Source organism: Balaenoptera borealis, assembly GCF_965194805.1.
Source record: "Balaenoptera borealis genome assembly, chromosome: 12".
Classification (NCBI taxonomy): Eukaryota; Metazoa; Chordata; class Mammalia; order Artiodactyla; family Balaenopteridae; genus Balaenoptera; species Balaenoptera borealis.
Window position 1 is genome coordinate 41,821,163 of NC_138869.1, and position 21,664 is coordinate 41,842,826.

At 56.8% G+C, this 21,664-nt stretch overlaps 1 protein-coding gene across 7 annotated transcripts in view; it reads left to right on the top strand.

The window, feature by feature from the left end:
* The first annotated feature begins 16,556 nt into the window (after positions 1-16,556).
* CACNA2D2 (calcium voltage-gated channel auxiliary subunit alpha2delta 2) overlaps positions 16,557-21,664 on the top strand; it is a 138,883-nt gene continuing 133,775 nt past the window's right edge. For all 7 annotated transcript variants that reach the window (XM_082346735.1, XM_082346734.1, XM_082346740.1 and 4 more), the window contains exon 1: positions 16,557-16,994. In XM_082346735.1, coding sequence (XP_082202861.1) covers positions 16,780-16,994 — 215 coding nt within the window. In that variant the 5' untranslated portion in view covers positions 16,557-16,779. The remainder of the gene's footprint in view (positions 16,995-21,664) is intronic.

Consider the following 21,664-nt stretch of genomic DNA (forward strand, 5'->3'; position numbering starts at 1 on the left):
CAGTTATGCTGATGCTCAGACCCCAGCTCTGCTCCCAGGTCTTTCTTCCTATCCTGGAGTCTTCCCTTCCATTCGGATATTTGATCCCCAGTTCCATCTCTCTTCAGCTAATGGGGTGGGGGACATGATTCATATGGGGAAAGCTGAGGCACACAGAGGCGGAGCTAGCCAAGGCCACCCAGGAGTTGGGAGCAGTGCAAGTCCTGGCCCCAACCCCTGCCTCATCCTGAGTTTCCCGAGAGTGGGGCTGGCCTCCCTGCCTGGCTCCCTCCCTGGCAGCAAATCCAGAGCAGGGCACTGGGGTGAGGCTGGCACAGAGCTGAGAGGTCTTGCTGCTGGATAGGGTCTCTCAGCACTGGGTCAGGAGAGCCTAAGAGGGTCCAGCATTGTCCGGTCCTCTGGCTCTGGGAAAGAACGGCCAGCCCGGTGCAGCAAGGTCCAAGGCTGGCTCAGGGCGGGCCTCGCATGGAGGGAGGGCACAAGGTCTGGGCTCTGCCGATGGATGTCAGGGACAGGACCTGGCCCTTCTGGAGTCCCTGCCTAGTGGGGGCAGATAAGATCCTGGTTGGGCAGGATCTACGTGATGAGAGGGAGCAGCCCAGGAGCCATGGGATCACCCAGAGGCCCTATTCAGATTTGTGGAAGGTCATTAAAGCAGAGGCCAGAAGGAAGGGTGAGTGGAATTCTCCAGAAGTTAGGTCCATGGAAGGGGGTAGGTATTACAGTCAGAGGGAACAACATGTGTGAAGTAGCCCCTGAGGGAGGAGCCAGGACTCTGGCCTTGAGGGCGGAGGGGCAGAGGGGTGGCATGACAGAGTTCAGGAAGGACAGACAAGATCTTGTGACCTCCCTTGTCCCGTGTGAGGACGCAGGCAGCAGCACTCCCTCTCTCTGGTAGTGGACACTGAGGCGTAGCAGGGTTAACTGACTTGTCCAGGGTCAAGAGTTTGCCTGTGGTTGAGCTGTGACTTGAGCCCGGATCCTGTTGCCACCCCTCAGCTCCCACCCTGGCCAGGACTCGGGCTAAGCTGAGCTTGTAGCTCGCCAGCCTCCTAAACCCCTGCAAATCCCTCCTGGGAGTAGGAAGTGTCAGAGGAGTAATTAAATGATTGAGTGACCAGGGTCAGTGACTGGAACAAGGCACTCAGCCACACCAGGTGTCCTTCCAAATAGCCACATGTTCCCGGTTGGGGGCTCCAAGGGCCTGAGCTGGTAGGAGGGGCCTGTCTCCCTGCCTCATGGGAGTCAGGCGGACTTTCAGCTCTCAGCGCGGGACCACCGGAAAGTGGGCTCAAGGCTCAGTAGCCAAACTGTTCCCAGAGGGACCCTTTACGGCCACTGCTCTGTCCGATGGAGCTCACGGTCTGGAAAGGCAGACTCTGGACGGCCGGACAGGCATAGGATGGGGTTGCTGGGGTGCGGGCAGGGGCTGACTTCTCAGGATTCTGTCTCACCCTGAACAGACCCCTTGCATAGAGCTGGGCTTAGCAATGAGACAGTCCTGGGGTCTCTTCCTGCTTGCAGGGCCCCCTTTGCAAACCGCCCCCCAGATCCACAGCCCTGACTCAGCGGCTTAACCCAGCTCCCTGCACCCCCCACCCCAACCACCTTAATGACTTTTTAATAAATTGAAAAATTGTTTCAATACCAAATGTGATCCTGGGACGCTGTTCATGACTGTATTGAGCTTAAGTCAAATGCTTTGCATCCCCAAATCCGACTGATTAATAATTACAAGGAGCAAGTCTGTCTTTACTGTAATGTGTTTAGGAAAACTGATGGATTTAATTTTTTTATCGGCCAAAGTAAGAAAATGTAATCTTTCTGAAAGTATCTAATACAACAATGCACCATAATTAGTTTCTCTGGAAACAGGCATAATGGAATAGAATAATAAATCACTTCTCCTTTCATCCCTTCCCTCTGATGGAGAGAGATTTCCCCTCCGTGAGGCTGGGAATAGGACAGGGAACAGAACTGGGGGGACTGAGGTGGCCATGGCTGTGCAGCCCTGGTTCCTCTCCACTGAGTCAGCGGGCCATGGGCCTGCTCCACCTTCCGAGGGGCTTGGAGCTCAGGTTCTCCATTCCATGGTCAGAAGCCCAGCATCTCTCAGGAGCTGGGACCCAGGTTCCAGAGTGGTGGTTGCCCCCCCTCCCCCCACCCTCACAGCCAGGCCCATCCCCACTGCCTTGGACACTGCCCTGCCTGGGTAGCCAAGACAATGGCTGAGTGCTGAAGATCTGAAGATGCAGGAGGCAGGATAGGCAGGCAGAGGAGAGCTCTTAATTTGTGGCTGGGATTGCTCACAGTTACTACCTTCCCTGATGTGTCCCCTTCCCCAAGCTTGGGCTGTTCACAGAGAGAGACACCAGAAGGAGGGGAGTGGGTAAGAGGGGCCAGTCAGCCCACTTAGAGCTGCCTCCTCGCCCAGTCTGGTGGGGACTGGCCCGCCTCCCACCTCCTTCAGAAGGAGCTCAGTCCCCCTGCTTTGCAGGTTCTGGGTCCTGCCCCAACTGCTGGGCAGCCCTGCCTGGCAGCCTCCACAATCCTCATCCCCTGCACCCTGCAACCTGGGCCAACACGCTAGACGTGGACTGTCCTCATCAGAAGCTCCCCCAGACCCCAAGTGCTCCCCGCTCCGCTGCTCCTGCCCCAGGCTCGCAATCAGTAATGACGGGATAATTGTTTGTTTTATTGATCATTACCAGCCTTCTATAGCCCAGTGATGGATGATGTGGGAAGAGCCATATTTGCACTGGCACCAGCACCCCAGCACCAGGAGAACCGGATATGGCCTTGCCTAGATGCAAACTCTCCTTATCCCATTACCTCACCGTCCCCCTCTAGCCCTGGCCCATGGGAATGGAGCAAAATGAACACTAAACTGGGAATCTGGAGCCCTAAGGCTGAAACCCAGAATTCCAGACCTGATCTCCAGAGCCCCTAACTAGCCCACTCCCCCAATCTCTGCTCCTACAGCCCAACCCCTGGGAGGCCAGGCTGCAAAGGTAGATGTTTGGAGGACCAGTGTGTGAATAGGGTACCCCAAATGGTGCCTTATAAATGCCTACACAGACCAGGAGTCTCACAGCCCCAGAACCAGTCAGCCAGAACCAGTCTGGGCTCTGATCACCCAGAGCCACCTCATTCATCATTCTCCTCTGTCTTGGCCTCTCCACTAAGGCTCTCACCCTCAGCTGGTCCATCCTGTCTCTTTCTGAATCCTCACAAGACTCTACTAGCTGGTCTCTGACTCAGCCTCTCCCATTCCAACCATCGCCACACCTGTGGCCAGAGTCACTGCCTAAAGCTCAGCTCAGACCCTCTCTCCCCTTCCACAAGGCTCCATTGGGACAGGACAGGCTCCCAGGTCCTCCTGGCTCAGTCAGCTTCATCCCCACAGTCATCCTTCCCTGCAGCAGGAATCTCAGCAGGATACCAGGCAGACCGAGGAAGTTTCATCTCAACCCTTGAAGTCCTGCTGGGCCAGGAGGCTGGAGAACATTGGCGTATGGGGCTGGGAGGTGAAGGCAGGGAGAGAAGGAAGGGGAAATCTGATAGCCACTGTGGGCAATTGCCAAATGCCCCTGTTCTCCCTGTTTCCAGGCTAAAGGTAGAATTGCCCCCTTCCTGCCCCCTGGTGGTCAAGTGAGGCCGCGGTCTGGTTCTGACCAATGAGTGGCAAGCAGAAGCAACATTTCCATGACAGAGCAGTTCATTGCTGGTGTGAGACCTTTCAAGTCCCTCTCTCCCTCTGCCATGACTGTTTTCTAGACTTTGGCTCTGTAGTCAGCCTGGTCGCAGTGTGAGGATGACATGGAGCAGAGCCTTGGCTGACCTATGAAGAACATGTAGCAATAAAAAGAAATAAATATTCATTATTTTAAGCCACTAAGATTTTAGGGTCATTGTTACTGAAGCTGGATTTAATCCATTCTGACTGATGTGGGGAGAAAGTATATGCTGCGTGAGTAGGTGGTACTGGGAGAACGGAGGAGGGGGGTGCCAGTGATGGTAGGCTGTAGGCCAGGAGGCCAGATTCTCACCCTGATTTAACCACCCTGGCCCTTCCCCTCTCTACGCCTCAGTCTCCCTACCAGCGAGCCACCAGTGTATCTTTTGGGACTGGGAGGAATGGAATGAGGAGACAGTGGGAAAGCATCTTGAGTCGGGAAGAGTAAGCACAGGTGAGTGTGGATGGAGTTGGTGACAGCGCGTCCCTGGTTGGGTGATGATGCTACTGTGGGGGGCTGAGAGTGATGGTTAACTGTGATGGTGACGGCCACACGGAGCTGCTGGAGGCAGTGGTGATGGTGGTGTTTGTGCTGGCAAAGGCGATGTTGACAGCAATCGAGACCACTCCTGTCAGCCTGGCCCAGGCCCTGACTTCCACCAGGGCATAGGCACGGCAGTGATCACAGCAGACCCAGATGGAAGGTCTCAGACATTGATTAATTACCTCCACTGGGGCTGGCTAATTGTCCACCGATCTCTGCTCATCAAATGCCCTGCCTGCCTGACCCGGGCTTGCCTTCCAGAGCAGTACTGCATGGTGTCAGAGCAGAGGTTTCTCAGATATGCCAGCCCCGAAGCCCTCTTCATTTGCCTTAGCTGAGCACTCCCCCACTGGGCGCAGCACAGGCTCCTCCACGGGAGCTGGGTGCCGGGCTGGGCAGCTGTACAAAACATCAGATGGTGTTTTCCTGACTCTTGATGAGCACAATATGGAGTTGCCATGTGTCATTGACATGCTCAGGGTGCAGGGCTGGTCGGGGGAACTCTTAGGGTCTTGGCTCATGGAGTCTACTTGGACACTCCTTGCGGGTGTCAGGGAACTAGCCCTGGCTCCATCCGCAAACACCTGTGCCCCTTCCATGCAGGGCCTTATACTGATCGCTAAGGACACCACGGACTCAGTGATGACTCTGCCCAGTCTTGCCCTCTGCAAGTCCCAGTCTAATGGAAGAGGCAGTTCTGGACCCAGACTGAGCATGACGAGTTTGACATGGATATCTGCTCAAGGGCCAGGGCAGAGCAGCTCTCCTGGTACCACTGGGCAAACTGAGGTCAGGAATGGGTGAGGTACGTCCCAGGTCACACAGGGACTTGGAGGTGAGCTGGGCTAGAATCACTTTCCCACCTCCAGGCCAGGGCTCCTCACGCCACACCCCAGCTCCTCATTCTGAGCTCTATTTTTGCTGGAAGGCACAGATGAAGATTTTTTTTTAATTCCTCCGTTTTGTTTTTGCTGAATCGGCATTTCTGTCATCCCAATCTGAGGGGCTTGGCTTGTCTGCTACGAGGGGGGAAAATGCCTCCATTTCAAAGCAGAACTAAAAGAAAAACATCCACAGGCCCCATTTCACTGCAGCAGACATGATGAGCAAACCATGGTCGTTAACATGATAAAAGTCACTTTGTCTGGGTGTAAAATTCATTTTTTCCCCATTTAGCACATGGTGCATTTGCATCGTGCTGCAGTTCGTGGGTTGTGGTCTCCTCCCAAGGATGCCCCCAAATTGTTCCTATTCCCCAGGCAGTGACCCCAAGACCTGGGCATCACCGAGGCTGGGGCCACGGTGCTGGGAGGGGCCCATCATGTGGGTGTTCCCTTGGCCATGAGGCTGCTCCTCCCAGGAGCCTTGAGAGACCTTGAGGCCCCACACTCTCTGGTCAGGCCTGGAGGGGACTTGGCAGGGGTGGATGAGTGGGGCACATGGGGACCCCAAGGAGCCCCATTGACCCAGTTCTTACCCCAGCTCTGCCCAGCAGCTTGCCCTGGTGTCCCATTCACCCCACTCAGCCCCAGGAGTCCTGCCTTCAGAGGCAGGGCCTCACTGAGCTGCTGACTCTCAGAGAGGGGAGAGAGTTGCTTATGGTCACCTGAGCAATTGAGGCAGGGCCCATTCCATCCCACCATACCAGGGTCGAGGGTTCAAATCTCACTACCTGCTGTGCCGGGGCCCACAGAGGTCAAATTCGAGGGCTGAGGCAGACAGCCTGGGTCCCACCTCCCATCCTGTTTTAGAACATAGCCTTGGATCTTCCTCTCATTTGGACTCAGTTTCCGCAACCATACAGTGACAGGCTCCCTGGGCCAAACTCTGCGGTCCTTTCCAAGTTTAACCTTCCCTGGAGGGTGTTCAAACATGATCTGCTGTTCAGCCTGAATCTTGAGGGGGACCTAGTACTATGGGGATCACTGCTGTGCACTGAGGGGCAAGCAGACAGAGGGGGCAGGAACACAGAGCCCTCTGCCCAGCAGGCCAAAGAGGACCAACGGCCTCCCCGAAGTCCCTACCCCGAGACCTTCCTCGCAGAGGCTGGGCTGGCTCCAGGAAAGAGGTGGTGTCAAGCTCCTGCCCAGGTGGGGCTGACTGCCAATGTGGAGGCTGGTGGTACGATATAACCCCAGAGCTTTGGGAGGGGGGAGCTGAGAAGCCCTTTCTACAGAGTTCTGCCGACAGACATGGGAAGAGCGAGAAAGGACAGGACCCCCATGACCCTGCCCACAGCTATGGGGGCTTAGACTCTGTTACTGATAAGCCTGCCAGCTGGGGTGGGCAAAGAAACAGAGAGAAGACTCCTGAAGAGAAGGAAAACGGCAGGCTGTCAGTGAGAGTGGAGGAAGCTCCAAAGAGGGGATGGCAATTGGCCCCAAGAAGGAGGAGCAGGGAACCCTTAGGTAAAATGCTTACCTGGCCCTGGTGCGGGCTTGGGCAGAGTGGACTCAGAAAATGCACAGTAACTGGAACTGGGGTTGCCAGATGACACTGCCCTGCCCCCTTGATTGGGGAGACGGAGAGGCTGGGAAGACCTGAGCCCAGCCTGAGTGGATGGGAGTCCTGTCATAGCAGGGGACATGTCCAGGTCATGGGGCAACTGTGGGGGACTGGAGGCCCTTTAGAGATGATGTCCCACGTAGGCTTTCCCAGGGAAGACAGGACTCCAGCAAGACCATGGTCCAACCATAGAGGTAGATCTAAGCTACTCCTCTCCTCCAGCCCAGAAGAGAGGGCACCGGGCTCTACATCTCACAGCTTACATCCTGCTGCCAGAAGAGGGGTCTGTGACTGCCAGCCAGAGCAGGGTTCTCAGGGCCTCTGGGGCGTCTGGGGAGGGGAGAGAGGCCCCCTGCCTGGTGAGAGAGTGCAGGTGGCGCAGTGCGCATGGCGGGTGGGACCCAGCAACAGCTGTTCACTTACTGAAGCTATTTTATAATATTGCCAGAGCTTTTAAAATAATCCCATTTCTGCAGAATATTCCCAGCTAATTGGAGCTGTCTCTTTCTTATTAAACAGAAAGGTTATAAAAATGTGTGTTGAGGGTTTAAGTGCAATACCTCTCGGCTGCTCTGATTGTTATGACAAGGATAACATCCTGGAAACCGGTAGCTGGCAGGCTAGGCAGAGCAGGCTCTGGTGGCTGGCCCGGGGTGGAGCAGGGGCTGCCACCCAGGCAGGGCCAGGCTGGCTCTCCCCGTGGCACCTTGCTCAGCACAGGCTTGAGGAATGGCAGCCTTCCCTAGAACAATTGCTCTTTAAACACTTAGGCTGCTGTGACAGGGCTGTCCATCACCCAGGACTCTGACTGGGGCAATTCGCATAATTTCCTGAGAGGCAGAGGAGAAGGGGGAAAGCGATTCCAATTAGCTGAGCCAGGCGGCAGATGAGTTCGCTAAAACCTCAGCGCTTCAGGAGGATGAATAAATAGCCTCCTCTCCATGATGGAGGGCTGCCCAGGAGCACAACTGAGGGCAAGGGTGCTAAGAGGTACCCATTCTGCAGATGGGAGCCTGAGGCCCACGGCTGTGAAAGGCCTTCCCAAGGTCGTCCAGGGAGGGTTGAAACGAGTCCAGACCCTGTTTAGAGCAGAGGCCTTGTGCCCAGCTCCTGTCCCTCCTTATGCCGACCTCTCGCATGGGGTGCGCACCGTAACTCTGTTCTGGGAGCCTCTGGAGCCCCCGACCCCTGCCATCCTCCATCAGAGCAGTCCCACTTCAATCTGTCATATATGGGGGATCTGATCAAATTTAGTTTAAAATGAATTCCTGTTCATCAAAATATAGTTGGAAATCCAGTGTCCTGGAAGAGGCCCCCAAAACTTCAATGGACTGTACCCAAACCATTTAATGGGCAGATCAGTTTTGTCCCTGGGATCCTTCCCGGGACCTCTCCAAGAGAAGATAAGCTTCTAAACTGACCTGGGCCAGCCACCTCCTGTCCCTAACTGTCACATTCCTCCACAGGCCACCCCATTCTCCCTGTGCACCTCAGCAGCTGCAGGAAGGCCTCTGCCCGTTGCCCCAACCTCACTGACCCTTCACTCTGCAACGTGCTCCAGTCCCAGTCCTGCCCCCGGCTTGGTGTGTGCTGGGCCTGGCTCATTGCCTCAACTGGGTGGAGTATGTAGGGGCAGGGGTGGCACTATTGCCCCTCCTCCTTCCATGGACCTGGAGGGCACCATGGGAGCAGCCCTGCTATGCATGCTTGTGACTCAGCATCAAAGCATCAAGCCCCCGGTGGCTTCCCAGCAGCTCTGAGAGGAAGATGAGGGGGCTTATTAAACCCATTTTACCTTCAAGGAGAGTGAGGTGCAGTGACATTGGGTAATGAACTCAAGGTTACCTGGGCCCAGTGGATGTCTGCTGCCTCCCAGACATGAATCAGGCCAAGGCGCTGGATGATTGTCCTTTCCACCCTGTGCTCATGGGACGTTTCTCCCATGATTTGTGGCCACTGCCTGTATCCAGCCCTGCCACCCACCTCCCGGCTTCCAGGCCTTCCTGCTCCAGTGCAATGGGCTCTTTCATCATGGAGAAGCCTCACTTCTGGAAACAGAGCAGACCTTAAATGCTTCACTGGCTTTCCCCGGAGCGGATCCTACCATTACATCTTTTACTAATTCTCCAGTATTCCCTTCACCTGGAATGTCCTCTCCTTTACCTCTAGAGAGCCTTCCCATATTCCCGCAGCAGCAAGCAGTTCCCGTCCTTGAGCATCCCAAAGTGCGGATGTTCATCTCTGCTGGGCCTGGGGCTCCATGGAGAGAAAGGGGAAGGCATGAGGCAGGCGGTCCTTGCCTTACCCGTGGGATCCGAGACCTGCTCACAGGCTTTGTGGGGACAGATCCCCAACTGCTTTCTGCAAAGCTCTGCCCAGAGGTACCTTGGGTTTGGCAGGCAGAGCAGAGAGTTTCCATCCAAGCAAGAGAGAGGAGGCCTTTTAAATGCTGGTCAAACCCAAAGGCTGCACTGCTACCCTGGGAGTGGGCAGGAAGTGCTCATTTGCATGCCTTGTGCATAGCTTTGCATATTGAGATAAGATGGTCTTATTAAAAATTTTTTTAAAGATTACAATATGCTCCTCGTGCCTCAACCAAGGAGGAGTTGGATTGGGAGTCAGATCCCATCTCCATTGCTTCCCAGCCAGATGGAACAACTCACTCGGAACCACTGGAGCCTCAGTTTTCTCATCCACTCAATGGGGATAATGCTATCTACTTGAAAGGCTACTGTGAGAATTAGGCATCCTTCGGGCCCCGTGTCTGGTGTGTAATGGGGAAGGAGAAGCTGGGGGAGAGGGAGGAATAATGATGGGGCTTATGATTCTCATTCATTTTCGGGAGGAAACATCAAGAATTCTCTTTTGGAAATCACAGGAAAGCCACAGTGACCAGGGTAAGTCCTTTTTCTCTGTACAGTGAATATAAGGTTCTTAGTCTCCAGGGGAGGTTGGGAGTAGGGGCACTCCAGTGGGTTGGGGGTGGGTAGTTTGAGCTCTCTCAGGGCCTATTTTCCAGGAAGCTGCAGCAAGACTCTCAGTGAGATCAAAGCACGTCTAGAGGGCTAGGGGATCAGCAGAGCCTGGGATGAGGAGATACCAGACATGCCCAGCTTTCTATAAGAGCAGCTAGGCCAGGGTTCTGAGGCCAGCCAGCAAGGGCAGCAGTTGCCCTGGAGTGTCTAGCAGAATCACTACAGTGTGTGTATGGGGGTGGGGGGCACTGACTGGCTGGGGCTTGTGGGGAATCCTCAGTCCCATCAGAGATCTATGGCTGGCAGAGAATAGTACAGGAAACTGGGAGGAGGTTACATGGAGTTGTGAGGGCAGGGTCCATCTCACTCCCAGGGATCTGATCTGCAGGACTTGCAGGGGTCACATGGCTCCCATCCCAGACCCCAGCATGATGGAGATGATATGTTATTACATAGTCATTTAGTCATTCATCAACACTTGATAATGCCCTATCTTCCGAGGGGCCTGAGCACGCCTGGCATACCTATTGCCCCCCGGGTTTAAGTACCATCCCCCGCCCTGCCCCACGCCTGACTCATCACCAGTGTTTCCTGTCCATGGCCTGCTCCCAGCCACCCCATGGCAGCTGGCTTGGATTCGCAGGCAAGACCTAAGTGGCTTGTTGCAAACTGCTGAGTCCACATCCTGATCCTCCCCGAGGTCTCTCTCTGTCTCTCTCAGCGAGTCTCTCCATTCGCCTCTGCCTCTCCAAAGCTCCTCCTCACTCATTTAGAAATTAAGACCTCAGCAAGATGGTGCTCTGGAGCCGCCAGACTGGGCTCAGGGAGGCCGTGGCGGTAGGTGTGGGGGAGAGGCCTTCCAGCTGGTGGGAACATAAGCAGGCAGAAGCCTCTCCATCCTCCGCCGGACTCTCACTGGCCCACCTGGGTGCAGCTTCCCAAGCACCCCTTTCTGCCTGCCTGGAGCCCAGCGAAGCTCTCTGATAGGCTTACTCTGCAGGAAGAGGGCTTGGCTCTGCCTTGGGAATTCCCAGACCTCCAGGGTCTTTTTCTAGGCCACTGAGGGGCCCTCTGCTATCTGTATCTGTCCTGGTACCTGTCTTGCTCTGCTGGCCACAGTACTGGCCCTTAATCAGCAAGTAGAAAATAGACAGCCAAGATGGGGATATGGGCCAGCTCTGACCATAAAAGAGTGCCATGAATGGCCCCAAGCAAGGACCCAAGGGGTCTGGGTTCTGGTCTCAGAGGTGCCACTGTTCACTAGGCCCGGCCCAGAGCATCCCTGAAGCTCAATTTGCCAATTTATAGAGTAGAGTGAGGGGGTCCACAGAGGTCCTGCTGTCCTTTGAAAGAGATTCTGGGGCCTGGTTGTCTCCAGAACATCCAGGTTGTTTCCCAGCTGCCTAGACCAGTTGGGGAGGGATCCAGAATCCTTGCAAGCCATGGTCACCTGCAGCACTTGTGCCCTAAACAACCTCCCTTTCTCCACCCCACACCTTCTGGGCAGTGATGTCTCTCCCTCAGCTAGCCCACCTGGGGTACAATGGTCCCAGGACAACCTCTGCTCTGCTGGTCCCCCTAACTTCCATCCCTGCCCCTGTTTCCTGCCATATCTCACACGTTGTGCCTTCTATCAAGACCAGATGCTCCCTTCATTTGCCTAACCCGGTACTACTTCATGCTGGCAGAGGAGAGGAAGGAGTGTGTTTCCACCCAGCCCTGTCTGCTTTGCCCCTTCACGTGGCCTAAGGAGCTGGAGCTCCCGGCCCTGCTGCCTGCCTAGTCTAGGCCCATCTGTCTTGAGTGTCCCCAGCCTCCCCCATACCCCCAGGCAGTAAAGTAGCCTCCAATCCGGCATGACCTTCCTCAGCAGATCCTAGTGGCTCACACATTCCCCCTTGGGTCAGTGCCAAGGAAGATTTCACGGAGGACTGGGTTGGAAAATACCCTTCTCCTCCCAGGGCCTGGGTAGTTGCTGAATCGTAAGTGCACTTGGATTGTATTTGAGGCTAATGGCCTGGCTTCGGGGACAACATTTCCAGGCCAAGAGGGGGTCCTCCAGGATCTCCAACTCCAGGCCACTCCAACCAGCGGGGGAGGAGTCCATGCCTCCCTCCTCCCTGCTCCCTGCCCCACCTCACCTCAGGCCCCGGAGGTGAGATCTCAAAGGCCCTGACCCAGGGAGAACGGCAAGGGCTGCAGTGGCGCCCTGATTCAGGGAGCGGAAAGACCCATATCCAGCGCTAATGGGAAAGGCTGGACTGGTTCTTGGCAGAAGGCCTCCCTTCTCCTCCCTGTCTGGTGTCTAAGGAACTCAGGGGGAGGGTCCTGAGTGCTGGCATCACCCCAAGAAGGCAGGGGCCTCATGAAAGGGGGCAGGGCAGCCTCTGGGCCACCTAGCCTCTCACCACACACTGCTCCTACTGGCTCTGCTGTCACTTCCCACGGCGTCAACTTCTTTCAGTAATTGAAGAACACCTAGCCTCATCCGTCTTCCAGGCTCGACAAATGAAGTGCTAACTGCCCCTCACAGGAGCAGCAGCCATCAGTTAAATTAAGTGATGGTGGAGCCAGGTCCTGTCCTCCCCTCAACCACCTAGCAGAGGCTAATCCTCTAAAAGCGTGGTGGGCAAAAGCCAAGAGATGCTTTTAGCAGAAAAGCAGAAGATTTGAGGACTTTCCTCAGGGTGTTTCCCTAGCCCATTGCTCAAGGAGGTACTTCCTGGGGTCTAGCCTTGATCTCTCCTGCCTTTTCAGGTGCAGAGGGGAAGGTGGATAGCATGAGGTGTGGACCTGCGCTCGGAGAGCCCCCTCTCAGGAAACATCTCTCGCTCTGCCCTCACATTGAACAGAGCTAACTCATTCAGGGACACATCCCTGGCTTGCTGGTTTCATTCACCAAGTCGCCAGAGCCCTCTGTCCCTGTTTCCTCATTTGCAAAATGAGCAAGTTAGGAACGGGTGGTTCACAGAATTGACAACTGGATCCCAGCAATGTGCAGGGACAGGAGCTGACCGGGAAGCTCTTTCCCGGCCTTGTTGGGGGAGGCCAGCACCTGTTCCTCTCTGCTCTCTGAGGGCCTGGAGGGGCGGCCATCAGAGGAGGCAATTTGCCGTGGCCATTCCGCCGAGGCGCTGATGGGGTGTTAGGAGGTGATGGAAGGCCGCCTCTTCAGAGCCTGACTTCGCCCACCGCTGACACTCTTCACTTCCACCTGGAGGCAGAAAAACACGTCTTGTGGAGAGTTAGAGCTGCTGTCAGTGCTGGCCGGGGCCTCTGAGGAGACTTTTATTTATTTGGAAGCCGTTCAGACACCTAATGCTCTTCTAAGGGGAGAATTTCTCTTTTTTATTTGTCCTCATTTTCTCTTGCCACGGTGGGATGAAGGCCTCAGGGGAGGGGGCAAACCCAGCATCTGGGCCTCTGTGCCACACACATCACTGTGTATAGGACACAGGGGTGGCACTGAGGGGCCTCTCACTCCGCTGGGGAAGATGTTCAGGTCAGAGTCCTCCCAAGGGGGGTTCTGAGGACTCTGAGGGCCCCAGTGCCTGGGAGGGGGCACAGAGGACAGAGTCTCGACCTCAGTCTGGAGCCTGAGTCTCTTTGCTCACCATAATCCCTTCCCCGGGATGCCTGAGTCTCTCTGTGGTTTCCCTTCATTAAGGCCTTGCAAAGTACCAAGTCCTGCCCTTAGGGTGTTACATGCTTTGGGTCTTCAGACCATCCCTGCAGGTACCATATCTCCCATTATATGGACAAAGAAACAAAGGCTCAGAGAGGCAAAGTGATTTGCTGATATAACCTGTGATATCTGATGCCAAAGCTATCACTCCTTACGCCCAGGCCAGACCACTCTTCCTGGGCATAGCCCCAGGCTCCTAGAGATGCCACTCAAAAGTCCTTATGTCAACACTTCCTGTGCCCTCCCAATGGCCAGGCTCTGTGTGGGGCCCTGAGGGGGTGACAGGGACAAGGAGGACTTGGGGTCCCAGCTTGCGTGCAGGTGTTTTTCTGAACCCAAGGCAGAGGCTGCTGCATGTGTGTGTGGCAGGGGGGAGGGGGTAGGAGAGTAGGGACTGGAGTGGGGAAGCCTATCTAGTTGAGGGGAGGTCCAGGAAGGCTTCCTGGCATAAATGGTATTTATGGGTTCATAAACATTCTGGGTTCAATTGGTAGAGATGAGAGAGTGTGTTCCAGGCAGAAGGAACTGCCGGGGTAGAACTCTAAGAAAGCCAGGAGCTCTCCAACCCACTGGCTTATAGAGCAGCAAAAGGGTGATGGGAGGGAGGCTGAAGGTGGGCAGGTTGAAGTGGGGATCTTGCTGCCCCAGGTGTCCCGGACATTCCTGATAGGCTTCCTCGTCCCTCAGGACTTGCTTGGCACATAGTAGGTTTTCCATAAAGACCTCTCAGTCTCTTCTGGCTTGCTTAGCTGACTTCCCCTCAGCCCACATGCAGAACTGGCACCTGCCAGGCCCCCTGCCACTCTCTGCTGGCTGCACCTTTACTTGCCCCTGCTGCCCTACATCTTCTAGCACAGGCACATCTGGCCAGATGGGTAGCCCCAGGCTTTTGCTGCCAAACCTGTCAATGTTCCTGCCCAGGAAGTCCCCCTATTTGCTAGGAAGTCTTGATTTTTCTTCCCATGATCTTAACCTGTGGCTGGAGCCAGGAGCCAGGAGACCGAGGATGTTGAGAGCCTCTGAAATTGGAGTGTGTAGACTCTTACTACCCGTTTACTCTTAATTACCTCCCCTCCTTATTTGTCTTCCTTTAACGGCCTGTCAACCAAAATCTCCCACCTTTCCCTCGGCACCAGCGGCCTCAATTAGGTGCACATCTGTGGAGGCTGGAACTGAAATGCCCAACTACCAATGCCCACTGGCTGCACCCAGCCTGGGTACAGGTACCTGATGACCTGGGCACTCTTTGGGGATAGTGCTGCCATCCTGGTGTCAAAGGGCAGGGAGGCTGCCCCTGACATTTCTCACTCTGCCCCTGCAGAGCTGGCCTTGGGAAGGTGCCCACCTAACCCCAGTGGGCACCCAGGAGGGGTGATGCCCTTTGTGCTGGTTCCCTGGGGCCATAAGCACAGGCATTTATCCAGCAAACAGATGGGTGAGGATACCATGGGCCAGCCCTTCCCTAGGCATGGGGGAGACAGAGGTGCTAGAGACAGCTATCAGTAGGAGGGGCTAGGAAGGGGCTGGTTAGGTTAACTCAAGCTTGTTGACTCTTCTGTGAAGCACCCTGCCCCCATCATTCTGTCCAGGTGGAAGGACTGCCCTGCCCAGAAGTGGGGGTGGGGACATCTGCACAATCAGGGATCTGGCTTGTCCTCCATAGAACTGGCCTGGCTTGGCCTTCCAGAGTCCACTATGCCCCTCCTGTTCACCAGCCCCCAAGGCCTATCAGGGGTTTGGGGCCCAGGGCACTGCCTTCATTTGATACTATGTTTGGGACCTATGGCAAGCCTCAGTCTGGCCTCTGAAGACTCACTCAGGTCAGGGAAGGAGGATACTCCAAAGCTGTCTCCCTGCCTTGTGAGGGTAGGCAGGGGTAGGACTGCCCAGGCAGGAATAAGGAGCAAGTAAAGGTTGTCCTGAGCCCTATTCCCTTGCCGCTGTCTGGGTGAGAGGGGTAGCTCTGCCCTCCTCAGTCCAGGGGTTACCACTCTTCCCGCTCCACTGTAAATCCTCTTTAGGCTGACTTGTAGGTAGGTGATGGGAGACTCACCCAGATATCATAATGTGGGGGGCTCTTGCTCAGGTGGTTACTGGCCCTCACTCATATTAGGCACCGAATCTGTGGGCAGTTACTGCTTAGGGGGTCTTGCTCTGTTCCAGGCTGCTAGGAAGCATTCTCCCATCTTATCTGTGCCAGGGGCAGAGCAGGGCCCCAGGGCAACTTCAGGGGAACCTCAGGGGTACTCTCCCCCAACCATGAGTGTTTCAATTTACCAAGCAACTGACTTCCATTCTCACTTTATCCTGGAAATGGGTGTGGGCACCCACACAAGCATTCACAAGGGAGGAGATTGAGGCTCTGAGAGGCCCACAAGCTGCAGAGTCAGAACTGACACCAGCCCAGCCTTCTCCCGGCAGCAAGGGAGAGCCAGGAGCCTCCAGGACAGAAGGGATTGGATTGTGCAGGGGTGAGCTTACCGGCACTGGAGGAGTTTAAATAGAGGCTGTGCAAGCCTCGGGGGCTGGGACTGGTCTGCACACAGTGCCCGCTTAGCCCAGGGAAGTGAAATGAGTGGTTGCAGAGCGCTGCATCCATTCCCAGCCCCTCACAACTGTGCAACTGGACCTGTTCCCACCCAGGCTTTTTCTTTCTGTCAGAGCCTTGGGACCCAAGTTCCCCCAGAGAGGACTCTTGAAGGTAGCTGGAGCCCCTGGGGGTATGAGTTCAGCTCCGTTGCCCTCTACAGTGGTCTCTGCTGAAGCCTGCCATTCCACCATTAAACCTGTGACTCCAGGCCTTAAGCCTGTTGAAGGTCGAGCCCCCAGCAGAGTCAATATGCGCCTGCCGGGGACTCTTCGCAGTCTGAGGCGTGGGGCAGGGCGCACATTGGAAATTCGGACCGCGGCTGGGGCTCAAGACGCGCGTGCCCCAGCTCGGTTCGGCCACGCGGGCCAGCAGGGCCGGCTCCGGGCGGCGCGGGGACGAGGGGCGCGCAGGCCGCGGCGGGCGCGTGGCCGCGGCGGGGGCGCGCGGGGGCGGACCGGCCGGGGAAGGGGGGAGGGAGGGAGCGGGGAGGGCGGCGCCGGCAGGTTGGCGGCGGCCGCTATTTGAGCGCTGGTCCGGGACTCGGCGCTCAGAGCGCTTCGAGCCAGCGCGGCGGAGAGGTCGTAGCACGCAGCCCGCAGAGGTGCTGCGGCTCGGACAGCCCCGGAGGCCCGGCGCGAAGAAGGTGGAGGAGGAGGAGAGGCGATTGCCGCCTGCCGCCCGCGCCCCCCCAACCCGCCGCCGCCGCTCCCCCCCTCCTCGCGGCGCAGCATCTTGAATGGAAACATGGCGGTGCCGGCTCGGACCTGCGGCGCCTCTCGGCCCGGCCCGGCGCGGACCGCGCTCCGCTGGCCCGACCGCGGCTCGCGGCCCGGCCTCAGCGCCCGGCGGCCGGCGGCCCGGCCCCCGCGCCCGCTGTCGCTGCTACTGCCGCTGCTGCTGCTGCTCCCGCTGCTCGCTGCCCCCGGCGCCTCTGCCTACAGCTTTCCTCAGCAGCACACGTAAGTGGCCTCGGCCGGCCGCGGGACCCCGGCCGAGCCCGGAGCCCCCCTCCGTCCCCCAGCCCGCGCCCGGGCGGGGGCGCTGGGTCCCGCCGCCTGCTGCGCCCGGGGGCGGCGGCCCCAAGCCCAGAGGGCGGGCAGCCGGGGTCCCGGCGCTTCTGGCTGCGTCGCGAAACTTCCCCGCGGTGCCCCTTCTCCCTCCCATCCCCCAAACCGCACAGAGCGAGACCTCTGGGGGGTCTGAGCTTGCCAGCTGATTTCCTTGCCGCTGTCGGGTTGAGAGGGGAAACCTGGGGTTGGGTGAGGGGGCGGCCAGCGACCCCTGCCCGGTGGAGTCAGAGCCCAGCGTCTGCCTCATGTTTCCTCCCGGGTAGGAACCTGGCGCTTTAGATCCAGAGGTGGGGGGCACCTTCACACTTGTCTTCATTGGCCTTTTCCTTTGAGGGGGAGGGCTGGATGCAGAGGATGCGAGCACCTTACTGTTTGGCCAGTGCCACAGAAGGGGTCAGTGTCCCCTGTACTTGCCCCCGCCACTAAACCTGGGGGAAGGGTCCCCTGGAGAGCCCAATTGGGAGGTGCAGGTGCCGAGGTGGAGGCAGAAGGTGAATGGCAGGGAGGACCCCCGCCTGCCCCTGCCAACAGGGTAATAGCATCTCCTGGCCCTGCCAGCTTCTGCTGGTTCTCCGTGGTCCTTCTGAGCCTTCTCTCCCTCCCCAGGAGCCTGGAAACTCAGGCATCCTGCTCTGGGTGAGCTTGGCCAGATGCATCTGGGGCTGCAAATGAGTATTCAGTGCATGTGGCCTTTAGGACAGCAGCTGTTTCTGTGGGCACCATGACCCAGCCTTATGTCAGTGCCCAGACACCCCTGTGGCTTTGGGGCACGGTGACCACCTTGCTGTCTGTTATTTGTCTCTCGGTCTGAGGAGCCACCTGTCCCTGGACTCCTGCACCAGTGACCACACAGGGGTTTTGGGAAATGAGTAGCCGGGCTGCTAGTGGCCAAGAGGAAGGGTCTGTCCTCAGGGAAAGGGAAAGGCTGGCTCTGCGTCATTAGACCAGTTCTGCCCAAGGGTAGGGGCCCCTGGTTCTGCCTACTCCAGCTTGTAGGTTCTTCCAGATGAGGAAAAAACAAACTCAGGAAAGGCGCTGCCTGAGTCTCTCTCCGTCTTGTCATCTCTCTCCTCAAACAGCCTGGCTGTGCTCAGGCGGGTGATCAGTAGGCAAATTACAGGTGCTACACGGACGTGTCCTCTGTCAGCTGTCTGGATTTTTCGTGTGTGTATGTGGGGTGTGTGCAGGGAGAAGAGAATCCTATGGAAGTTCAAGGCTTGTGGGTGCATTATTGTCTTTCATTTGCTGTGATGAAAATGAACTTAAGCCACAATGTTTAAAAAGAGCAAAAGCATTATTTTTTTGTTGTTCTTTTTTCCTCAAAGTCAAGACAGTTATTTTTTTCCCTTGCCGTTTCGTAGCTCCTTGAGTGAAGGTTTAAGTAGACGTCTCTTTTCACCTCTTCCCACCTTGCTCCCTCTCCTTGCAACCTGCGGTGGGTCAGATGGCTGCCGGGCCTGCATGTTACATTTGTGATACCCTGACCAGAGAGGACACCTGTCCCTCTGTCCCCAGCCAGAAGATGGTGAGGCGGGTGTGATGGCAGTGGCACATTTTCAGCTGGACGCTCTTCTCTTGTCGATATAGTTGCAGCTAATTTCAGGGTTTGGGACACATCTGGAAAACCGTAATTAGAGAATGAGAGTGGGGGTGGGGTGGGGGCTGTACAGCTCCGAGGGTCCAGGGGGAGGTGACTAATGGTGCGACGACACGCAGGGCTGGCGGTGACAGCCAGCGCCCTTCAGCTGCCCTGGTCCCGCGGATGCAAACGCCCATTGATCCTTGGAGGCAGGAAGGGGGAGGAATTGAGTGGGGGTCCCTCCCCCACGTTCCCCCGCATGACCATGCTTAGTTGGAGTTGGGACTTTTCTTGAGCTGACATGAAAGGCTGAGGCTGCTGCCCTGGGGCTGCTCGGGGCCAGTGGCCTCCCTGAACTCTCCTGGGTTAGCATGACCAGGCTAGGAAGGGACTTTGATACAGGTACAGGTGGCTTTCTGAGGTGGGCAGTGGGACCCTCAGCTTCACGGCACTAGGGTGACGACCCCTCAGTGGAGAGGGCCCTTGACGGGAAAGTCATTTCCTCGTTAGTGTCTGGCAGTGCGACAGGACCCAGCTTTGCAAGCTGCTGGGTTTTAAGCAAGTGTGGGTTTAGGGTCCGGTGGCTGTTATTTCTGTAATTGCTTTGGCAACATGGCTCTCTGCCCACCAGGCAAAGCAGACCCTTTGCCACCTCCTCCAGGTGGATGGAGGAGGGCAGAGGAGTTACTGCTGGAGGGAGGACAGACCTTTTGTTGGGGGGGGTGGTTGCCCTCTCACCCCACCTGGACCTGGATCAGGTTTTCAAACAAGGGAAGGCGATGTGTGCACAGGCGCATGTGTGTGCATATGTGCACTCATGTGTCTGGGGTGAGGTAGGGGGAGATGGAGTCAGAGCACACACTCTCCGTTTTACCTCCTTCCTCCTGTTTCCTATTTGCTGCTGGCTGAGGGACAGCCCTCACTGCTTTGCCTCTCCTTGTGCCTTTTCCTTTTCTGTCAGTCGCCTTTTCCAATTCTGTCAGTCGCCTTCCCCCTCCCCTGCCCCCTTCTTTGGTCTCTCATCTCTTCTCCTATCCCCCTCCCCCCACTTCCTTGCCCATCCCTCTCATCTCTCTGTGTCCACCCGGCCCTGCCCACCTCTTCTGTCATCTCTATTGGACCTCTGTCCCCTGTTCTCCAGCATTCCTAGGTTTCTCTGTCCCCTGTTCTGTGGGGTCCTGCTGAGCTGCCTGGGTGACTGCACCCTCTTAGCCCCACTCTTCCCCAGTGATGGTGCTGGCCAATACCTCCCTTCCTCTGGGAGTGGGTAGGTGGGTGGGTGGGGAGCAGAAAGGAGCCCGAGGGGTCTGGGCCCCCAGCAGATTAATGACAGCCAGAGTACGTGCGCCTTTTCCTGAGTGTCCACGACAGGGCATGCGTCACTATAGCTATGGTTAATGGTGGGTGACGTGTGTCTGTCTGGGCCTCCAAGCCCGCGTCTTCACCTCCCTGTAGCTCTCCCTATTAGAGGGAGGCAACATCACGCATCTGGGCCCCCCATTTCCCCAACAACCTGCCAACAGCTTTTGCAGGAAGGAGGAGGGGGTTGAGGCTTTACGGCCTGCTGCTGCTACCACTGGCTCACATCCCTCCTCGCGTTGAGGATGGGGGCTGGGGGACCCTTGGCTGCTTTCCCCCTGCAGGACCCACCTTTATTGGGCCAACTATGTCAAGCTAGCCCCTGAGAAGGGAGTAGCCTGTTTTAAGACAAGCCCCCTCATAGTGTGCGGGTGAGTCTCCCTCCAGATTCTTTGTCACACTGGTGTCTCCCAGGAGAGACTGACTCACAAGTGGAGTGAGCACTTCTGCCCTCGGTGCCTCCTTCTCCCCTCTGCCTGTGTGCAGGTTGTCCCTGCCAGCTCCTGGGAGGAGGCAGTTTGGGGACATGGTGGGTGTCAGGTGTGGGCCCTGCAGGTTCAAACTTTGGTCTCCAGAGCTGACCCTCCCCATTGGGATGACCTTGCCTCTGTTTCCCCAAATAAGATAATAGAATCTGCTTAAGAGGCTGGTGGTGAGAATTAGTGGGAGAGGGTGTCACCTCAGGTGAGCAGGGAGGGTTCCATGGGTGGGAGTCATGGCAGCTGTTGATAACATTAACAAGCCCTGATGCTACAGCCTGATGGGCCCCCACCCACCAATCTTTTCACATTCCTGCCATGGACTGAGCGCCTTCCTATCCCTCTGCTTTGCTTATGCTGTCCCCTCATCACTGCGTGCTTTTCTCAGGGGTTTAGATCCTTCCTTCAGGGTCTCATACCCACACCTTCCAGAGGCCTCTGGGTTGTGCCACTAGCTCAGGCTGTACCCACCCGCAGGGATATCAGCTCCGTGAGGACGAACACTGGGCCACCTCCCTCCCTTATTCCCTGAAGCCCAGCTTGACTATGGTGGGGGATGTCACCAGGCTAGTGGTGGCCTCCCCTCACTGAGCTCAGGCCAGGCCCCTTATCCACATTACGTCCTCAGACCCCATGGTCATGCCCATCCCACAGATGGGGAGACTGAGACTCAGAAAGATGAAGGGACCTGCCCAAAGCCCCACAGCTACCAGGGGCAGGGCAGGGAGAGGACTAATCTGTCACTTAGCTGTCCTGCCAGGGGGCTGGGCACATCTGGGCAGGGGGCTAAGAAGTTGGAGTGGGGACTCAAAGCCTGGGTGTTTGGAAGAAAATGAAGAGGCTTAAGACATGTGAGGGACGCCTAGGCTCCCAACTGTAACCTTTCCTGCTCTGTCCCTCTGTCTTCTTCTGGGTCTCAGGCAACCCTGAGGAGGCCTTTCTTGGCCCACGGCCACCCTGCCAGCCCGGTGCTCATAGGCCCTGTGCCTACCTCCACCCCCTCCCACGTGTACACAGGCGATCATGGAGCCCCCCAGTCCAGGTTTTCCCCCTTTCCGAGGCTTCGAGTCATGTGCCAGGCATGCCTGCCGTGCAGGGGTGGGCAAGAGGGACTTCATCTTGAGACTCTGGGATGCCATCTC